General features: G+C 43.5%; 1 protein-coding gene across 2 annotated transcripts in view; it reads right to left on the reverse strand.

The window, feature by feature from the left end:
• The window catches only part of Rasgef1b (RasGEF domain family member 1B), a 525564-nt gene that overhangs the window by 162351 nt on the left and 342480 nt on the right, over positions 1-20733 (reverse strand). For both annotated transcript variants that reach the window (XM_031336909.1, XM_031336908.1), the window contains exon 3: positions 91-171. In XM_031336909.1, coding sequence (XP_031192769.1) covers positions 91-171 — 81 coding nt within the window. The remainder of the gene's footprint in view (positions 1-90; positions 172-20733) is intronic.

The following is a 20733-nucleotide window of genomic DNA, read 5'->3' on the forward strand; positions in this document are numbered from 1 at the left end:
GATAAATTCCCCCGATACCTCAAGACAAAAAGAAATGAAGGTTGTTTTGCTCAAGTTACACCATTTAACAAGACGCAGAAGCTGTCTTACTTTGCCTCCTGGCTTCTCAATGAGAGGGTTCGAAAGGCACATGGCAGCGAGGCTGCGGTACACGGGTTTCCATTGCTGCTCCTGCAGAGGACAGAAGACAGAGAAGAGATTTCAGGCTGTGGAGGCTTCCCTGTAGAATAGAACCCTTTCCCTGCCATTCAAAACCTTGCCTCCAGCGCTAAACATAATGGCTGTCATTGAAAAACCTGAGCCAGCATTTTTTCACAAGGCTCCTTCAGGCTGTTGTCTGTGCAAATCCATTTAACCTTGCACAGGGGCATGTTACAAAACCACTTACTACTCGATGAAAGAATTCAGAGATATGTGTTGACAGAAATCCAGAATATTTCTGCTTTACCTATTAAGGGATCTTTCTAGGACGTAGGTCAGAGTATAAGATTCCAAACTCATCTCCTAGAAAACAGCACAGGAAAATCTCTGATTTCCTTCTTCTTCTTCTTCTTTTTTTTTTTTTTTTAATTTCAGTGTGGCAGAATTTCCAAAGTCCTTGACTCTTGCTCAGAATCCACTGAAGAGCCCCCACTGACTTTTTCAGCCTGAGTGCCAGCTATTTTCAACAAATATCCTAAACCTCAAGCCACATTGTTCAATGTGATTGTCATAATAGCTTTACTATCAGTATTATTATACTGTTACTCATGGATCTTACTACATTTTCTTCATGTATCTGCCTGGGAAGATATTGAAGAGATCTTGCCCATCCTGTTCAAAGGAAGCGCTGACTGCTGACAGGAGGCTAGAATAAGTTTCTCCCTACTGAAGGTCCCACCCTACCATATTGTTAGAGAACATGTTACTGTACTCCGCTGGAAGTGTGGGCTACTGAGGACGAGACTTGAGCCGAGCTTTCCTTGTGTCTTTCAGCATCTAGCACTGGTCTTCCACAATATAGGTGTGCTTTTTCCTCCTACGGAAACTTTCCTTTCATGGCTTTATGAATTTCCACAATATCCTCTCAGATCTGTCTCCAATCCCAACTCTGGTTTCTCACAGCAGGAATTTATCACCCTCTCTTGGCATTGTTAGAAAGGACATCAAGAAACTTGTTAATGAAAAAAAGATCCAAAAGTATCAGCACACCCCATAAAATAAAAATGAACTTTAATAATAAATCAGCAAATATTGACACATCTCCATCCCCTGCTGTTCCTTAATTGGCTGTGTTTCTTGAGGTAAAGAAAGATTTTTTTTTCCCAGTGGTTTGGAATCTCTCCTCCTGCTGCTACTAATTACCTTCCCTTCACCCTACCAGGGCAGATAACACACTCTCTGCCAGGGTGGCCCTGCCTGTAAATATGGCTTGTGTTATTTACACACATCTCACAGAGTATTTCGAGACTAATTGTATAGATTTCTGCTGCCTAGAAAGGCAAAGCATAATTGCTTGGCAGGAGGCTCTGCAATTTCCCCTCAAGAGAAATCATGCCAAACTCCAACTTCAGGGCTAGAGACGGGGGTAGTGCTGGATTCCAAGGGACGTGGCTTGATGTCCATTAGGAGTTAACAGAGACCAGCAACTCATTTCACAGGTCATGTTCCAGTCATCAAAGTGTAATTACCGTCAAACCCCACTGGCGCAAGTCCCGGCCATATTATTGGTGAATGTGTGAGTGTGAGGTCTATAGAACCCTAAAGGATCACAGTACAAATTCCGCCTTCCAGAGATAAAAAGGCGTTCAATGTCGCTAGGGAAGAGGCCCAAACGTATTGACTTCAGACAGAAACTGTTGTAACTGTCATTATTCTTTTTAATGAAACTAACACTTGCTGTGTTGATGATTGGGAAACATGACTGGGCTTGGAAGAAGTCAATCTGTTGGAAGCAGTAGATGAATCTGAACACTCTGCCCTTCCTTCTGAGGCTCCTCCAGTTGCTATAGCAACACGGGAACTAGCTTTCTTAGGGGCTTGAGCAGCCAGGTTTCCTGCAGGCCAAACATTCCCTTGATACCTTTGCACTGAGTACACTTGAGACTAAGACAACAGAGAATTCAGGAAACACAGATTTCTTACCTATAAATTGTTTGTTTGGTGGGAAAATATGACTCTGAGCCCCATGAGTTCACAAGCAAGATGTATATTAGTGACAGGCATGTAGTAACGACTAAAAGGCCTTCCCTTCTCTCAATACTGCTCTCATTTCAGGCTTTTCTCAGAGTTTCCTTGTCTCTTCAGTGGTCAAGTGCTTAGAGAGCTGCCATTTACAGATGTTGTCTCCTCCCACCCCCTGAACTCATCACTTTCTGAATATGGGAATGTGAACACTTAGGATGGACCGAATAAAGAGAGGAAAAGAGAGATGTTTATACCCCAGACCCACCTCCAACCCCACCCCGCCCTACTCCCACCTGCCCAGGCAAACTGACTGTCCTCCCAGACCCTTGCAAAGTGAAAGCAATTATATCACCTCTTATCTTCCCAGGATAAACTCAGAGGTACTCCCGAGGAGCTGTAAAAATCAGTAGTCCCCAAGGGGGGGGTTGCGGCCTTCTCCCGGAGAGCAAAGCATGAGAGGGCTTCAAAAGCTGGGGTTGCGAGTTTTAGTGGTTGTCCTGGAGCCAGAAGTGTGAGTGGCTCTTTGTACTGAGAGATGAACCTGGATTTTGAAGGAGGACAGGGATCATTGGGTGGGTTTTCCCAGCTGAGTGAACAGGGGAATATGTGCAGTCACATTTGCTTAAGAGTTGTCACTGGGCAACTCTTATCTGTTAAAGGATCTCAAGCTTCCCTCTGAAACCAGAACCTTATTTTTATACTCTGTTTAAGACATGACTATTTAAGGCCATCAGCTCCCCCATCCTCTTCTCTGCACCTTCAGGCTAGCTGGAACCTGCTTGCCATAGAAGCAGATGCTATCAAGGATGACCATTCCTCTAACTTCACCCTTATACTTTTGTTTTTTTCAATCAGGAACAAGCATGGTAGCACCTTGTGTAGGTAGCGTATCAGTGCCCCCTAAGGAACTGCCAGGAGAGCATCATTGTTGCCTTTCACACAGCTCTAGAACCACAGAGCACACAGATCCCTGGTACTTAAGAGGGAGCTGTGACATTTCAAAATGCTCAGGATGAAGAGCAAGGAGCCAGCACCTCCATCCAGATGTGATAACTGCCACTGTCCACGCTGCTGCTCAGTCTGCCCCTCCCTCTCTGCCAAGCCAGCTGCAGGCGCTTCCTTGGAAAGGTCAAACACACAGACACAGTGAGGTGTCCTTGGGAAAGGAGGGAGGGAGGGTGGAGGGACGCTGCATGTTGACTCACTGGGGCTTGACTAGACTCCCTCCCATTTACTCCCCATGAGTACAGTCTGGCTGAACTTGAGTGAACTGTGCTCGCTGCTACAGCACCTCCTCTCTCTTTGGTTATTATTATCACGGGCTCTGAGCAGACAGGGAAGGGGGTCAATGTGGAGAACATCCTGACTTTTCGGTTTCCCAGGCAGGATCCTGTCAAACCTGTCCAGTTTATGCATTTTTTTCTCTGTGTCTCCCTTAGTCCTTGTTTCTCTGTATGGAAAGCTAGATTTTTTTTTTTTGCATATAAATGTCCATTTTACATTGAATTTGGAAATGCCCTTATCCTTCTACCAGGGTTTGTGGATTTTATCAATGCCTGTACCTACCACAAAACTACCATCACATAGAACATTAAAATAGGTGCTGCTGAAAAGGGCTTCCTCCCATGTGTGTGCTTCATGCCAGCTGTGATCCAAATGCACATGTGTGTAAGAGAGCACACTACAGGGTAGCAGATCCTTGTACCTATGTCCCATCCTATGTTGTACATTCCCATCGTTTTTACTGTGTCTGGATTGTTAACACATAGTAACTATATGATACCCTATGAACGGCTGGCCCTGCAGATCCAAAGCCGCAGGATCTCCGGGACACAGGGCAACAGCAGGATATCCAAGAGGAGTTCCTGTGAGACTCCAGTATTGATGGTGTGGCAGAGGCCTCACACCAGACCAATGACTCACTGAAGTGAACATTTGCAAGCAAAGCTGCTGGGCAAAAGGGTATAGTGTGCGACACACCCTGGCTTCCATGGAGAGATTGTTCTGTTCTGTTTTGTTTTGTTTTGTTTTGTTTTGTTTTGTTTGATGGGGGGAGGTTGCAAGGGGGGAGGATATGGAAGGATGGAGAGATGAGTAGGATTGGGGTGCATGGTGGGAAATTCACAAAGAGTCAATAAAAAGTTAAAAAAATAGTGTAGCCTGTGTTTTGATATCTTCAGATAATTTTTTTATCATTTCCCCCCTGCAATTAAAACTACTCTTTTCTATTTGTGTTTTGAATAGTTTCTTTAAGCTATATTTCCAAAAGTAGAACTCTTGAGCCAAGACATAAACATGTTTATAGCTCTTGCTATTTATTATTATCTTATAACTTTTTCAAAAGGGCTTGACTGATTGACAGAGCTGCCTCTGATACACGAGAGGTGTGTGTATATCTAGTATGACACAATACATCATCTCTTTGTTAAAATAGCAAAACCACACACACACATACACAATATCATAATTATTCTCACGTTTACATATGAAGACACTATGGGCCTCAAAGGTTAAGTAATTCAGTGTCAGATGACCAATGTCCTCTTTTATGACTTCCTTGGTTTCAAATGCTTGTTGTACCCAGTATGTCCCCGGTCTCAATGAGTAACTGCTGACTGTGTCTCTGGCGTATAATTGCCACAGTGGAAATGATGATCATAGAAACTTGAGGTCAAACTCCAACTCCAACGTATTAGTAAGTCAACTAATGAGTGAGTGACTGAACCTCAGTAAGCCTCAGTTTCTCCAAATGTAAAATAGTATATACATCACACACAGCTTCATTTGAAGGATTTAGACTGAAACTCAGCCTCACAAAAAAACCAACATTCAAATAAAGCTCCTACGGGCCCATGCTAGTCAAAGATGCTTAGTTGTGGCTCTCCCTCAGCATCTTCCGGGGCTAAATAGCAGCTGCAATGAGTTTTCACTATAATTTAATACATACATTTCCCCCTCTGTTGTCAATCATTAATGACTTTCTAGGTACTGTGACTTACTTCTGTGCTAAGTAGTGAGGATTTTTACAAATCTATTTGTAAGCTGCATAAAATAGCAGTTTATTAAAACATTTGAGTAAAAGTTATAAAAATGATAAAAGTTGTGAAAGGTACAAATGAGTTATTCGGGCATTTGCCAGTATTTTGTGTAAGTATGTTTACTTCAAAATTTTAAAACATTCAATATACTCATCACAATTTTAAATATAAATCTATTAGAACTTATACAGAGCCTATATAATAAACAAATATTTAAAATATTTTGTAAAAGTAATAAAACATGAGTTAAACTAGTACATGGACAAGTTTACAACAGCCAATTCTTCTAGGCTAAGTATGTCTGTGTCCAGGGACCTCCCAAGTGAGAAACTTACGACACAGGGAAAATCATACTGCCTTCCTGCCCCGAGAGTCTGGCTTTAAAAACTGGCTTTGATGCTTGGTTGATATGAAACCTCTTTGGGGTTTCATAGTATATAATTTTTTTCAGGAGGTCCAATAAGGCAAGATGCCTAAAGCAATAAACACTCCTTGATATATCCCAAAAGAGAGGCATACAAATTACATAGCTCTTCAGAATGTCAAAATGAAGTGTGTGTTAGTTAAATCACAGGCCATTTATTTGTACAGTATGAACTCAAATTCTCTAGGAGTCCAGAAAAGCAAAAGGAGAAATGAAAATAGGAAGTTGTCTATTCAAGCATGAGAGCACAGCACATGGGAAGAAGCAAGTCTGTCTCATAGGTCACTGGAGTTCAGCTCCAGCCTCAACACCATGCCAGGTGAGTGAGATTGCTCCCAGCAGTGCTTCCAAGGGAAGGAAGAGGAGAACACAGGGATGCTGTCACCTGTATCTTTAGGTGACAACAGCTTGTGGACATGAGAGCAGTGGGGAAGAAGACCTGTCTTTGAATCTCATCACCTCCAAAGACCTATGCTGAAGCCCTGAAATCGTCTCATTTCTGTGTTTGGAAGCTGGGACTTTAAAGAGTTAATAAGTTAAATAAGATTATTAGGGTGACTCCTAATCCAAGTTGACTATTATCTTTATGAAAAGAAGAGAACTTGATACATGTATGAATAGAGGGGAGACTGCAAAACACCAGGGAAGAGGCACTCAGGTACATACAAGCTGCCCTCAGAAGGAATCGACCCAGCTGTGAGATTCCTCGGACTGCACACACAGGGTGAAGGGCGGTTGGAGTAGGTTTCTAAGTGGTCAGACAGTAAGGGAAATAGGACAAACCCTGGGCAGGATCCTAAGAGAAGGGAAACACTTGAGAAGAATATAGCCAGGTGCTCTGTCTGGGGAGGGACCAACAACAGTGAATGGCACAGAACACCCACTGCTATTTTTAACGCACCATTTTATACACGTAAATGTGTATTTGAATGGATCGAACCCGCTTCCTTCACTTAACCTTCAGCCACAGCTAAAATTTCCCAGTTGTCTCTCCAGTACTTGCTTGTTTATACCACTATGCTTGTTTATAGTTTATTTTGTCCTGGTTCCTTCTCCTTCCCTTCTCATTTCCCTGCCCCTGGCTCCACTATTGCCTGCATGAAGTCACTATACAGTTCCAGGCTTTAAATGTCCCCACACTTGAAGTGGAGGTAACAATGACACCCACGGAACAAGGTCCTTGGGGCATTCAGTGCAGCAAGCCAGGCTCTACAAGAATATGGGGGAGGGAAACTCTAGCCCAGAGCAGTTTGGAGAATCACAAAAGTGTCACAGAAGCAGAGACCCGCACCTCTAGCCATCTGCGTTCTTCTGATTCTGTTCCATGGTTTGTAGAAGATTCTGTGTCATAGCTCCATGCAGATCTGTTCTCTACAACATGCCGGATCTTTTTAAAAATAAAGTGAGTTGTGATCCTCCCACGATGGCATTCTATTTTCTTCCTGCTTAAACCAAACACTTCAGAAGTCTCCTTCCGACTCGCTCCAATGCAGAGTCAAGCCTCTTGATTATCTTGACCCACAGCCCCTTCTGGGCTGGGTTCTTCTGTCATTCCCCCTCATGTGCCTCTCCTTCTGCAGAGCCTTTGTGCTCTTCACTCATCTAGAAGTCACGCAAGCCAACCTTCTTCATCCTCCCAGCACCAACCCCTCAATTCCCTCAGTTGATTCGGTTTCTACTCAACATGTAAAGGGACTGTAGTTTCCACCTGAGGCTGTTCATATCCTTCTGTGGTCTCATCCCACAGAGCATCCCTCCGTAGAGATCTCTGTGATAGCTCCAGTCCTCAGAGGCACTTGTTTTCAAAAATGTATTTGTATGTATACAATGCCAAAATACTGAAAACTGAAAATAGCTGTGAAGTTTTATACTCTAACACAATTTTTTTTTCAAAAAGGGAAATAAGCCTAATGGGCTTCCATTTTCCGAGGACCCTCTGTTTCCTAAGGTGGGTAATTTTTGCTGCTACTCATATCCCATTTACATTGACTCTTGGATGCAGGAAGTAGGGAAAGACAAACAGCTCTATACACAGCACCATGAAGGAAGGATGTCCTAATAGACCAGCCCTGTACACAGCACCATGAAGGATGCCCTAATAGACCAGCCCCATACACAGCACCATGAAGGATGCCCTAATAGACCAGCCCCATACACAGCACCATGTAGGATGCCCTAATAGACCAGCCCTGTACACAGTACCATGAAGGATGCCCTAATAGATCAGCCCCATACACAGCACCATGAAGGATGCCCTAATAGACCAGCTCTGTACACAGCACCATGAAGGATGCCCTAATAGACCAGCCCTGTACACAGCACCATGAAGGATGCCCTAATAGACCAGCCCTGTACGCAGCACCATGAAGGATGCCCTAATAGACCTCCTTTGATTAGGCAAAAGCCTGCTCAGGATTACTATGTGATTTCTAAGGAATTTAAGAGTTAACTTCAGTTCCACACAATACAGGCCTCTCCTAGGGTCCCTAAAAAGTTCTTTTGTGTCTGGGATTAAGTGGGCTCAGTTGGCTGATGACATGCTCAATAAGGCACAATGCATAAGCACAACTCAGCCAACCCTTCCAGAAGGTCAGGATTACTTCCTGCTGCTTGAACATCTTTTCCTCCTCTAGTGCTCACTGACTCCTGGAATTTGGAACAAAGCTAATATCTTTTACTTGAAGTAATTAAGGAAAAATCAACAAAAACTGAATTTGGATACATTTTAGACATGTTATCAGAAATAACAAGATGGCTCTAGTAAAACTTCCCCAAGTAGGGATTCATCAGGATTTCAAACATCTTTACACTGTAGATAAGTGTATTTTATTTTTCCCCATGTATACTTTGATTTACTCAGGCTTTTAAAGAGGGAGTAGCTTGCTATCTCTTTAGCTACCAGAACAGAATGCCTTTGATCTCATGCATCCTACTTTTGTGGACACAGTAGCCAGGCTTCCTGGGAGGTCAGAGCTGGACACCATCAGTCTTGTCTTTGACTAAGGTTAATGACATCCTTAGACTCTGTTGTATGCTGCTTTGATGAATCAGAGATACCCAGCCCTTTGCAGCAGAGAAAGCCCCCAAAGCTCTGGAATTTATCTCCACTTCAGTAAAGATTTTTAGGTTTTTAGGGTTAGATTGCATTGTCTCATTTGAATTAATTTTGACGATATTTTGTCGTAGGGGAGAAATTGTTTAGTAGACATTGGCACTTTCTGAGCTTGATGGCTAACAATTGTAAAGTCTTAAGTAACAGCAGAAACTCATGCCCATAAAATATTTTGTATCCCTAACTCATTACCAAGTCAGAATGACGCTAGGACACAAGGACCAAGGATGAATGTCTCTTCAGGATCAACACTCGGACCCTTCCTGAAAGATGCAAGGTTTTCATTGTATGCACACAATACAAAGGATTTGATTTGCTATTAACTTTAGGTTTATTTCTTTTTTAGATACTGAATGGGAGTGGCCTAATCCGATGCTGCCTTGATTTACCAGGTAAGGATGCTACAGGATCTAAGATCGATGTGTTCAGACGATGCTTGGTTGGTGAGTATGAAAGCTGTTTCTGACTTGCTAGTTGTTTTTCAGTGTTTGACTGGCATGAAGCGGTCCTGATCTATGACCCGTGATAAATGCTTCAAGGTCACTTTATTCAGGTGCCAAGGATCCTTTCCTTGGATGGCATTTCCCTCAGTTCTTAAGTTTTTATAGTTCCAAAATGGATCACACAAGAAGGAGATGTGAGAAACTGACTAGGTCTTTGTGTGTCATGTCACATCAAAAGGCAACCCTGGAATCCACTTACGCGTCAGTAATTAGGGTCAATCTCAAAGAAAAGGCTTTTCTTAGCTTGGTAGGAAATGCAGAACAGAGCAATGAGAAGAGGGAAAACATTTTCCCTATCTAGCTTATTTAATTACATTGTTTCACAAGCCAGCCCCTCTCTAAAAATTACTATTGTGCAAATGCTTCCAGCATCATTTGCTGCCTGCTGCTTACAGTTTAGCATAAATTTGCCAGATGCAAATCATGTAATTAATCAGCCTCGAGGTGATTTGATAGCCATGCCCTCTAAATCAGAGCAAAAATCAGAGCAAAGCCACTCACTGCTCCTCCTGGGTGGATGTCATGTTTGCAGCTTGGGCTGGTGTGAGGATGTATAGGCCATATGCCATATGCAGACCAGTTGCTGCGCCCGGGAGTTCACTGCAGCCTTCAGAGCATGGACAGCTGAGTTCTTGACAAATTCCAGCAGGAGAAACTGAGCATCTTCAAGCATTCCATAGTTGGCCTCAGCTGCGAGTAAGAAAGCACGTTCCCACCCCATGCTGGGAAAGTCCTCCTCCTCAGGAGAAGGCACAAAGACAGTTTGTACTTCACCAGGAAAATACACAACCCCACAATGCTATTCGGAAGTCTCCAGTCGGCCACATTCAGGATGGACAGCAAGCTTCCCTTCAGTGTCCCTGCAATATAATGAATCATCTTGAAGATGACTTCTGCATCATGGAAGTGTCTGGTAAAGATGGTGAGAACTGTGCTCTTGATGGAAAACAGTAATTGAGCCTCGGAAAGATTTTTATGTTTTTGTTTTTGTTTTTGTTTTTGTTTTTGTTTTTGTTTTGTTTTTCTAATTCAGATGTGAAACTCAGAGAATGGGCCTCTGTTGCTGATTCAAAATCCTGACATATAGGCATCTTTGTCATGTACTTAGTTCCTCTGAGCCTAAAGCCTTGCTCCTCACCGTGTGATTTCAACAGCTTTTCTTGACCTAAACTCTCAAGAGGTAGTTAAAAATGCAAGCAAGATTCTATGTTTGCCTTAGCATGTCATATCATGTCTTTCTGATTTTGGAGTGTATCCTTCCATATTACTGCTGCAAATAGACAGAAGGAAGACAGGACAGGCAAGGGGGAAGCCTCCTTGGCCTATTATTACTTCTGCTCTCTCCCTAGACTCTACTTGACCTGGTCTGAAAACAGGGATTTTTGAGTACCCACTCCCAGTCACTGCAGGTACAGCGGGAAGCGTGCTGACAGAATTCACAGGAAGGAAGAGACATTTTACTGACCTTTCGGCAGGAAAGGCACTCTGCCCTTTGACTGACAGCTTTGAGCTTTGGCCTAGGAAGCCTATTTGCTTTGGCTGAAATTTAGAAACCGGTTAATGCCAGTATTGTCACCAAGAATTCGGCTTGCTATGTAAACCTGTAGAAGGCTGAGAAAACTCCGCTTCCTTGGGTACTTCGGGGAGGTGCTGCTACGAGGATTCATTTCGTGACAATTTGAGGGAAATTTCTGTTGTCCGCACCACGTATTTGCTTTTTGTAATCTATACTGTTTGCACGCTGAGCATGGGTCCAGTGCACGTGTCCTGACCTGGAAGGTCTGATGCGCACTCTGAGAAGGACTGTGATTTGGAAACAAGCCACGCCCAGAGCAGCTGCAAGCTGTGCTTGTTCGCTTCCTGTCCTCTAAGTTCAATATGTGGGTGGAAGTGAGGGTGTGCAAGTAAAGTGACTGGAAAGATTCTGGTTTAACATTTAACTGTTCAGCAGTGATTATCTCCGAGTGATTCTCCATGGGGACAGAAACCCTGCCTTCTGGCTCATCCCTAGCATCCCCCGCTCTGCCTTGCACGGAGTAGGTGACGATGAATACATTTGTCAGGGCTTGCTGAGTTGTAGGCTATATGCATATTTCATATTTTATAAAGTTATTTTACAAGGAGAAGCATACGTTTTAACAGTGGAAGGTAGCATGTTGATGGTGCTTCATATGCTACTCCTATTGCTCGAGTGAACCGGTGTATTAGCTAGTCCACCCAGAAATGGGAGAGCTCATGCATTCGGGAGGAGCAGAAGATGGACAGTTGCCTTGGCTGTTCACCTAAACATTTCCCGAATGGATCAGGGTGATTTAGGAAAACTGGGCCTGACACTGTGGCCAAGACCTCTTGCCAAGTTTGAGCGTTTGTGGTCAGTGGCTGACCAAATACAATGAAATTCCCTTAGTACTAAGAGAACACAATCCCTTGTCTTCTAAGGCGAGAGCCTTTCCTTCTGCTTATTGGTGACTGAGAGGTCAGGCCAGGGTGGACATCTCTGCTTAGAGAGATGCATTCTACTGGAGCAGCTTCATGTTTAAAGAAGGAAGACAGACAGGTATTGGCCTGGATACAGACTTCACAGCAGGCCAGAGTCCTGAATGAATCACTTGAGCGGGCCAGCGACCACTTCCAGCCTACTGCTCTTTCTTCCCTGTAATTTGCTAAAAGACAAAACAACACTTTAAGTGTTACTCATAGATGCTCAGTAAGAGTCTAGTCATCATTATTATCCAGTTCTAACTCTACTTCAAGCTTTGCTAAATCCAACTTCTCCTCTAGTGTCACATTCCCCAGGAGCTCACCGCAGTATGGATGGATGCTGGCTCCACAGCACTGGTCACCAGCTATGGGTGAAGCAGGCCTAGGACTACAGCAGCTTGTCTTTTCCTTACTGGATACAAGAGAGGACCTTTCAGCCTCCCCGGATGGCATAAGGACCTTGGTGAAGAGGCTGATTCCTATGGTTACCATTGCATTTTCTCTTACAGCATCAAACTCTGACATACCCTGTAAGCCAATGGTAAGATGGGAAAGAGATTGGATTTCAGAAAATGAAAGCATGCCGAGTGGTGGTGGTGCATGCCTTTAATCCCAGCACTTGGGAGGCAGAGGCAGGTTCAAGGCCAGCCTGGTCTACCAGAGCAAGTCATAGAACAGCAAGGGCTACACAAAACAAAACAAAACAAACAAACAAACCAGAAAGTGAAAAGTTCTAGGGGAGGAAAAGTCCCACCATCTTGACATGGCCTGGATTCCAGGAGCCTTCAGTGAATAAGGGCCACATCACCAGAACACACTGTCACTTGTAAGCTTGAAGCTTCCCTCCCATTCTGCCTTAGCCCTATCCAACATACTTTCTGTATGCCTGTGGCCCTCAAACCTTGCCCCGACTTTGTCCATTGCCCAAGAAAGTAGGAATGATGGGTTCTGACGTCTGTGAAGAAATAGGTCAGTCTCCATCAGAGATTTTCCTTATGACTCTTCACAGAACAGCCGACATGCTTGTCTTCTCTGACTTTTACTCTTGCCCACTGCCTTCTCCTACTCCGCTCCAGTCTTTGCTGGGTTCCATTTTCCCTATCAAGCCACTCTTGACTCTTGGGGCTTAATGCTGGCTGGTATTTAAGCTTCTCAGGTGACTCTCAATTCCTCTTCAATGACACATCTTGTTCCCCAAATTAGAGATGTCAGATAGCTCACCCTCTCCATCATTTGTAGGGACCTTTTCCACCTTTAGTCCCTGGCACTTGGAAAGCTACATTGTAAACCTATAATCCCTTTTTTTGTCTCCTCTCCTCCTGGCTTTAGGTAATTAAGCTAATGGGGGACAACTAAGCCACACTCATCCTTTAGTTTATGGGTATTCAAAAAAGATCAGCTGGGAAAGCTGCTTTTGTCTCCTAAATGCAAATTAAATCATGCAGACAGAGCACACAAGTTAATGGTTTGAACCAAGCTGAAATACCACCACATAGCACTGTTCTCAGATGCACGGAAAACCAAAGTTTTGAGGCAGTAGAGACTCTACGTAGACAGACTAGGTTATGCAGCAAAGCAGGAAAAACAGAACTGACAACAGAGGAGGCCCAGAAAGGAGGAAAAAAATGTCACAGAAGACAAACAAGTATGTTTGTTGTTCTGTGGAGTTGAGTGAGACAACTTTGTGGTGCTTTACCCTCGAAAGGCTGCCAAACCAAACATGCTTTCTCAAGTGACCTTGACAAGCTCCCTCCCCCTCTTCTTTATAAGTAGAGAAGCTCTGTAAAAGGCCAGCCCTCATTAGTTCTGTTTCCTTTTGGATGTGCTCTACCCACTTTGGTTCCTTGACCATGCGAGGAGAACATGAATTTGTTCCCAACCCCAAAGAGTCAGAAGACAGGACTGTAAAGCATGATTTCCAAAGAAATAAGAAAATGGCACCGGGCGGTGGTGGCGCATGCCTTTAATCCCAGCACTTGGGAGACAGAGGCAGGTGGATTTCTGAGTTCGAGGCCAGCCTGGTCTACAGAGTGAGTTCCAGAACAGCCAGGGCTACACAGAGAAACCCTGTCTTGAAAAAAAAAGAAAAGAAAAGAAAGAGAAAAAGAAAGAAAGAAAGAGAAGAAGAAAGAAAGAAAGAAAGAAAGAAAGAAAGAAAGAAAGAAAGGAAGGAAGGAAGAAAGAAAGGAAGGAAGGAAGGAAATGGCAACAGAGACTCTAAGTGTAAAAAATAAATGTCTTGAGAATGACAACCCAATCAGCAGCTAGAGCTGGGATGTGCCAAGGTTGCCCATGTTACTAAGACTACTTATTGGTGTGTGCAGGCTAGCCCTACGGCTATGCCTTAGAGTCCCTGTTTAGGGCTTAAGTGTTACGTGAGTCTTAGTACCCGGATATAAAACCTGTCCATTTTTCTGGTACTTGGTACTTGGTACCTAGGCGGTGAACCTACCCAGAAACTCAACCTTTACTGACATTTTTCTTCAATTTCTTCTCAATTTCCAATGACTAGTATTCTTCCTAGAAAAGAAAATCCAAATGCTTCTATGAGGCGAGGCAAATATTAACTGAGCGGCCAGGGAGTTCCTAGCACAGGGCCTTTGTACTTCCTGGTGCCTTGGCCTGTGGAGCTTTGTTGTAGTTGTTCATTCATCCATCCATCTGACTATAATGGGGACAAAGGAAACAGAGAGGGCAATGACCTTTCCTGTAGCGTTTCCTCCCACCCCTCCTTCACTTCTCTGTTCAGCTGCCCATCACAGATGCACTACAGCTCGATGGTGTACAGAATGATGCTCATATCACCATCTCAGTTTACCCCTTTCTTTGATATAATCTGACAGATCTTCCTACTGTAATCTGACAGCATTAGCTTTGTGATTTCCTGTCTTCCCAGTGGAAAAAGAGCTCAGAGAAGGAAAGAGAGAAAGGAAGATAGGAAGGGCAAGAGAGGGATGGAGGGAGGCAGATATAGAGAGACAGAGACAGAGACAGACAAACACACAAACACACACACACACACACACACACACAGAGAGAGAGAGAGAGAGAGAGTATTCTGATGCCTGTAATATAGTAGGTGTTCAATAAATGTTTGCTGTGAATCCAGGGAAAGTCACCTAGAGTAGAAAAACAAAAAAAAAAAAAGACCCACCCTGTCTCTCAGAGTTTTCTCATATATACATATAGAAAAGACATTCTAAGTACAAAGAAGATCACTAGTTAAGGAGCCAAAGTAAGAAACTCCAGTGTAATAGATGCTCAGTCTTGGGCTGAGCACAGGGTCCCCAGTGGAGGAGCTAGAGAAAGGACCAAAGGAGCTGAAGGGTTTGCAGCCCCTTAGGACGAACAACAATATGAACTAAGTAGTACCCTCAGAGCTCCCAGGGAGTAAACCACCAACCAAAGACTGCACATGGAGGGACTCATGGCTCCAGCTGCATATGTAGCAGAGGATGGCCTTGTCGGTCATCAATGGGAGGAGAGGCCCTTGGCCCTGTGAAGGCTCTATGCCCCAGTGTAGGGGAATGCCAGGGCCAGGAAGCAGGAGAGGGTGGGTTGGTGAGCAGGGAGAGGGGGGAGGGAATAGGGGTTTTTTCAGAGGGGAAATCAGGAAAGGGGAGAACATTTGAAATGTAAATAAAGAAAATATCTAATAAAGAAAAAAGAAAAAAGGAAAAAGAAAGTAAAAGAAAAAAAAAGAAAAAAGAAACTGCAGTGTACAAGCCATAGACGTATGAATAATGTTCTACAGCTACAATGTACCTGAATACAGTGTGGGGCACAGAGCAAGTGCAGTTAAGTCTGCACAGATGGGTAGACTATGGAGTCTTAAATGCCAAGATAAGGAGCATGGGTTTCATTCAGTAGAAAGAATGAGTGCCTCTGAGGAGCTCGAAGCACAGATTTTGACTCTAGGCAAAAGTAGAATCTCAGACAGCTGAATAAATGTAGTCTCTTGAAGTCTCTCTCTCTCTCTCTCTCTCTCTCTCTCTCTCTCTCTCTCTCTCACACACACACACACACACACACACACACACACACACACTTTCAGCTATTAAAACTAAAAAACTAATTTACTCATTTATTTCTTCGAATGAACAATTGTGGTAGTAATAAAAGTTCCAAGTGGGAAGATTTTAAGTAGGGGAAGATTGTCTTTAGTGAGTCAGCCCTAAAAAGAGCCTGTGCCCTTCCTGGGAAGGAGCTAGGGAAAGGGTGGGAAGAGGAGGTAAGTGGGTAGGAAGAGAGAGGCTGTGAGCTAAGGCATGTGTGAGGAGGAGTCTCCATGAGTGGGGCTAGGGTGGATATGAGAACACTGAGCATGTCCCCTCATAGCCAGGAAACAGGGACTTGAGTCCTGTAAAGGGAAGGGGCTGCTAATAACCAGCATGAGCCTGGGACACCTCCCAAGTTCCAGGTGAGAACTCAGCCAGCTGATCCCAAGATCTCAGCCTGGTGAGATGCTGAGTGCTCAGAGAGTCCACCTACCCGATGCCCACAGAAAAGTGAACGGATAGATGGCGCTAAATTGTTTCTGCCATTTGGAGGTAATTTGCTTCTGTTATATATAAAAATAAATGAGTTCAAGCAGCTGCCAGACTGCAGCAAACAGTTTGCAAAGGTTAAAACCAGATACAGGAAACAGGGACATCACTGCAGTCGTCCAGACAAGGCAAGGCACAGAATCCCAAGATCTCACGCGTCTGAAATCACAGGTCCTCCCCTGCAGAGCTGAGTATGATATTGACTTAAAGAACTCAGGATCTGGTGGTGGGGAAGCAGTTTCCCTTATAGAGAGCCAACAGGAAGACAGGCTAGCTCCTCCATAGTCCAGTGGGTCCAGGTCTTGTATCATGAGGTACCAGGTAGAGCAGATCTTCCTGTTATCATGCCTCCAGAGTTAGGAAGATCAGTTAGTTGTATACCTGGCCAATAGCTTCCTTTTGGTTACGCAAACACAGAGATCGTTCTCTGTCATGGTGGCCCGTGACCATGGCTTTGGGGCATTAGATTGGTAGCCTAGCCCCTCAGCGGTTCTCTTCCATCCAGGTCTCTGTGGTACATCTGTTCCTGTTTTTAACTCTTCTTCTAGTGAATCTATGTATAGCCATGCTTAAAGCATGGCCTGAGTTCAGAGCTATAGGACTCGAGACATAACAAACATTTCTCTCTGGTCAGTCTTTGCATTGTGTGACAGAGCTGATATGTTCGCCCATGTTCCTTCTTCTGATTGCTAATAAGCTAACTATCGATGCAGCTGCCACCACCACCATCCAAAATTCAGTTGCAAACAGGATTTTATGTAACATTTCAGTAGTTGATGAAGAAAATCCTGCTTTAAAAAAAATTTAACAGGGTAACTTAATTGCCTTTAATAGTGAGGGCTAGTGAAATCTAATTTTAAATTCTTCTTTACGTTCCAAATCCTGGGTTTCCCCCACTACCGCCATTGGATAAAGTTGTGATCATTTCTAGATATTGTAAAGGACATTTCTGATTTCATTTTGCCTACAAATTGATGTTCTGTGGTCAGAATAAACACTTCCATCGTGTTAAATGGGTTTGCAATGAATGGAGATCCAGCTCACTTGGCAGACAACGGGAAATGATGATTGGAATTTCTAGACCAAACATCTGGCTCCACCTCCAGTGTTCTCAACTGTAGGCTCTGGATCTTCAGGACAGAAGACTCAGGCAAGAGCAACAGATCATTGGAAAGAATATTTTCAAGCCCAAACAAAATAATAAAGCTATTCACAGAATTTCTTCAAATTTCTCCGCTACCACGTAAGGTGTTTATATAAGTACTGTACAACTGACATAATTCGAAACTTAAGTCACATGGGCTATACAATGAAAGAAAGCTTGCTGGTGGCTATAGTGCAGCCCCTATATAGGCAGAGAGCCTAATATGACACTGTCCCTCAGAAAACAAGTACACAGACACACACTTGTCCATGTGTGAATCTGTGAGAGACAAGACATGCTCCACTGTGCAGCCACTGTGCAGCCACAGTGCGCATCAGGTCATCATGGCTCCACTGTATATCACAATGCTCTACTGTGCTAACACAATGCTGTCTTGTGACATCTCAACTCTCCACCGAGCTGTCAGAATGCTCCATTGTGCCAAGACAATGTTGTGCTGTGACATTGGATCTCTACAGTGATATCCTAATGCTCTACTTTCACAGTGCTGCAAGTGACATCACTACTCCATCACAGCATAGTAACTTCTCCTTTGTACCCAAGCAGTGCTGCTCGGTGACATCACAGATGCCTATGCCCATGCAATGGCGCATTATGATGTCACTGTTCCACTGAGGCATCACTCTGCTCCATTGTTCTGTCAGTATTCCAGATTACACAGTAATGTTCCATCCCATGATCAAAATGGTACCTTGTGGCCTCACAACTTTGTTGTGACATCACAATGTCCCACTGTCACATCACAGTGCCTTATTGTACCATCACAAAGATGCACTGTGACAAAACAAATCCAATAGGACCTCAGAGTGGCATCACAATGCTCTATTGTTCCATCACAATGCTACATTCTTAGACAACAATGGTTCATGAACAGCACAGCTCCATTACATCACCACAATGCTCCTAAGTGATGGCATAATGACGTGTCATTTAAAAATGGGTTCTATGATGTCATAATGGAACAGGGCTTCTGCACAGTATCTGCATTGTGATGTCACAGCAGAGCATTGCAATGGACCGTCAGCATCAGAATGAGCCATTGTGATTGTACAAACGGTGCTCCATTTAAAAATATAGACCTCAAAAGGTTACTCATTTAGTTCTAGGAGGCCAGTCACCTCCTGTCCTCAATCTTTTCCTGGAGAGGGAATATCTTTCGAAATGTATGGAAGCTTCAGCTGTCAATAAAAACGCTGTTAGCCTATTAGGTTAGGCAGGAAGTAGAGAGGTAGAAGTTCCTGGACCAAGAGGGGGATTCTGGGAAAGAAACTGACATAAGAAGAGACTCACCCTAAACTCTGAGGAAGACGGTTGCGTGAAACCGAGGATCAGGTAACCAGCCATGTAGCATAACTTGGAGTAAAATAATGGAGTGATTAAGTTATAAGCTAGTCAGGGACAGATCCAAGGCTAGATCCAGGCCTAGGCATTTATTCATATATAAGAAGTCTCCGAGTCATTATTTTGGGGAACAAAGAAGGCAGTTGAAAATCTCTGAGGTTACAGATAGCGAAGTCCATGGATACATTTGGCACCCAGAAAATGTGCTCTTAGAACCCAAGCATAGAGCCTAAGGAAAAAACTCCCGGGTGGAAGATGGTTTCCTAGGAAAGGAGCCAGAAACCAAGGAGGGGCCAAGTGTGAGAGAGAAGACTCCTTACACTCACACACACACACACACACACACACACACACACACACACACACACACACAGTGCAGGGTGACCAGTGGGGTGAGCAGAGGCTTGTGAATAGCAGGTAGTGAATGGAGAACTGGAGCCTCAAGACACACACCCCACAGACAGAAATCTTCCCAGAGCTAGGGTGGATGGGCTCTCACTGAGGGGCAAACAGCAGTGGCTCCAGCCTCCAGACTGCCAGGGGCAGCTGCTGGACCTGCTGGACCTGCTGGACCAAGCTGAGGGGCAGAGTTGCTACAAACACGTGCTGATCTGAGGCGTCTGCAGACACTCAGAAGGGCAAAAGAAACCCTTTCCCAGAGTTCCTATGGGACTGAAACGCCCCAAACTTCTGAGCTGGTAAGGTACTGAGTTTGAAAATAATAAAAGAAAAAGGAAATTGTATGTAAATAGTCATAGATGTTAAAAGGGAAAAAGTGACAACAGAATGTGTTGGGATCCCATATAGTGTTGTTTTGACTATTGGTGTAAAAATAATATGTTCAGTAATGATTGAAATTTTATATATTCTCTCTAAAAGAGATTAGAATAAAACAGACTTAAGGAATGAAAAAACTAAAAGATTAAATGATAGGTTATAGGCCATAGGATAGAGGTTAGAGGATGATTCTTTAAATCAGAATAAAGAAGCTTCAAAAGAATCCAATCAACAATACCAACAGAAGGGATGGTTCCAGATGAAAATAAATCCACAAAGGCTTGAGGAATTAGGATGGCAGCCCATAGAGATGTAATATTCTGAGTTAGGAATCCAGCCTCTGTTTAATGAAGTAACCTTAGAGAGATGCAATATGATAGCTATGTGTTTCATCATATAGAACTTGAAAATCTAAAATAAGTATATTTAAAGATAAAGCATACTTTTGATACCTGTTCAGAATTCCAATGGGCTTTTGCCTTGAATTCTGATATCTTTCTGAATATTCTATAACTAACATGCAATACTTCACAGTCAAGAAAAACTGAAATATAAGAGAAAACAGCAATTCTGAAATTCCTTTTTTATTCCCTTACCTATCCTACTGCCCTACTGTCATTTATTAGCAACAAAATCCACTCCAAAGTTTGTAGGTTTTTTTATTAAGCCTAAGTAAATGTCCTCCTTACTATCACAATATTCTCTTATTAACGATGATAGCTACAAGTTTTACTGAATGTCTCTCGATGATACAATGACTTGATGGGTTATCGTAGCACAAGGAAAAGGAAAACCCTTCACTCCCCACTTTGTATCTTGACAAATATCTCCACAGTCTCATTTATCATCAGCTTCAAAAACAAACAAAAAATACCAAATCAGCAACAAAACAATCTAAGGTTGGCAACATGTACTCCAAGGGAAGTCAGGTGAGTCGGCTAGGAAGCCACAAACGTAACTATGGAAAGAAATACAGAATGTATCTATAGCAGAAGCTCAAGTGTATGGACTGTGAGCATGCTGTCCTGAGCATTTATTGTTCAGACTTTAAGGAATTGGAAAGGGTAGCAACAGTAGTTATCCTGGGAAAACAGACATGGGCCCTAATCCTTCCAAGAAAATTGGAGTATAGGCACACTTATAAGGAATTCCCGTTGAGATGTACACACACAGTGCACC

This window comes from Mastomys coucha, unplaced genomic scaffold, assembly GCF_008632895.1.
Source record: "Mastomys coucha isolate ucsf_1 unplaced genomic scaffold, UCSF_Mcou_1 pScaffold22, whole genome shotgun sequence".
Classification (NCBI taxonomy): Eukaryota; Metazoa; Chordata; class Mammalia; order Rodentia; family Muridae; genus Mastomys; species Mastomys coucha.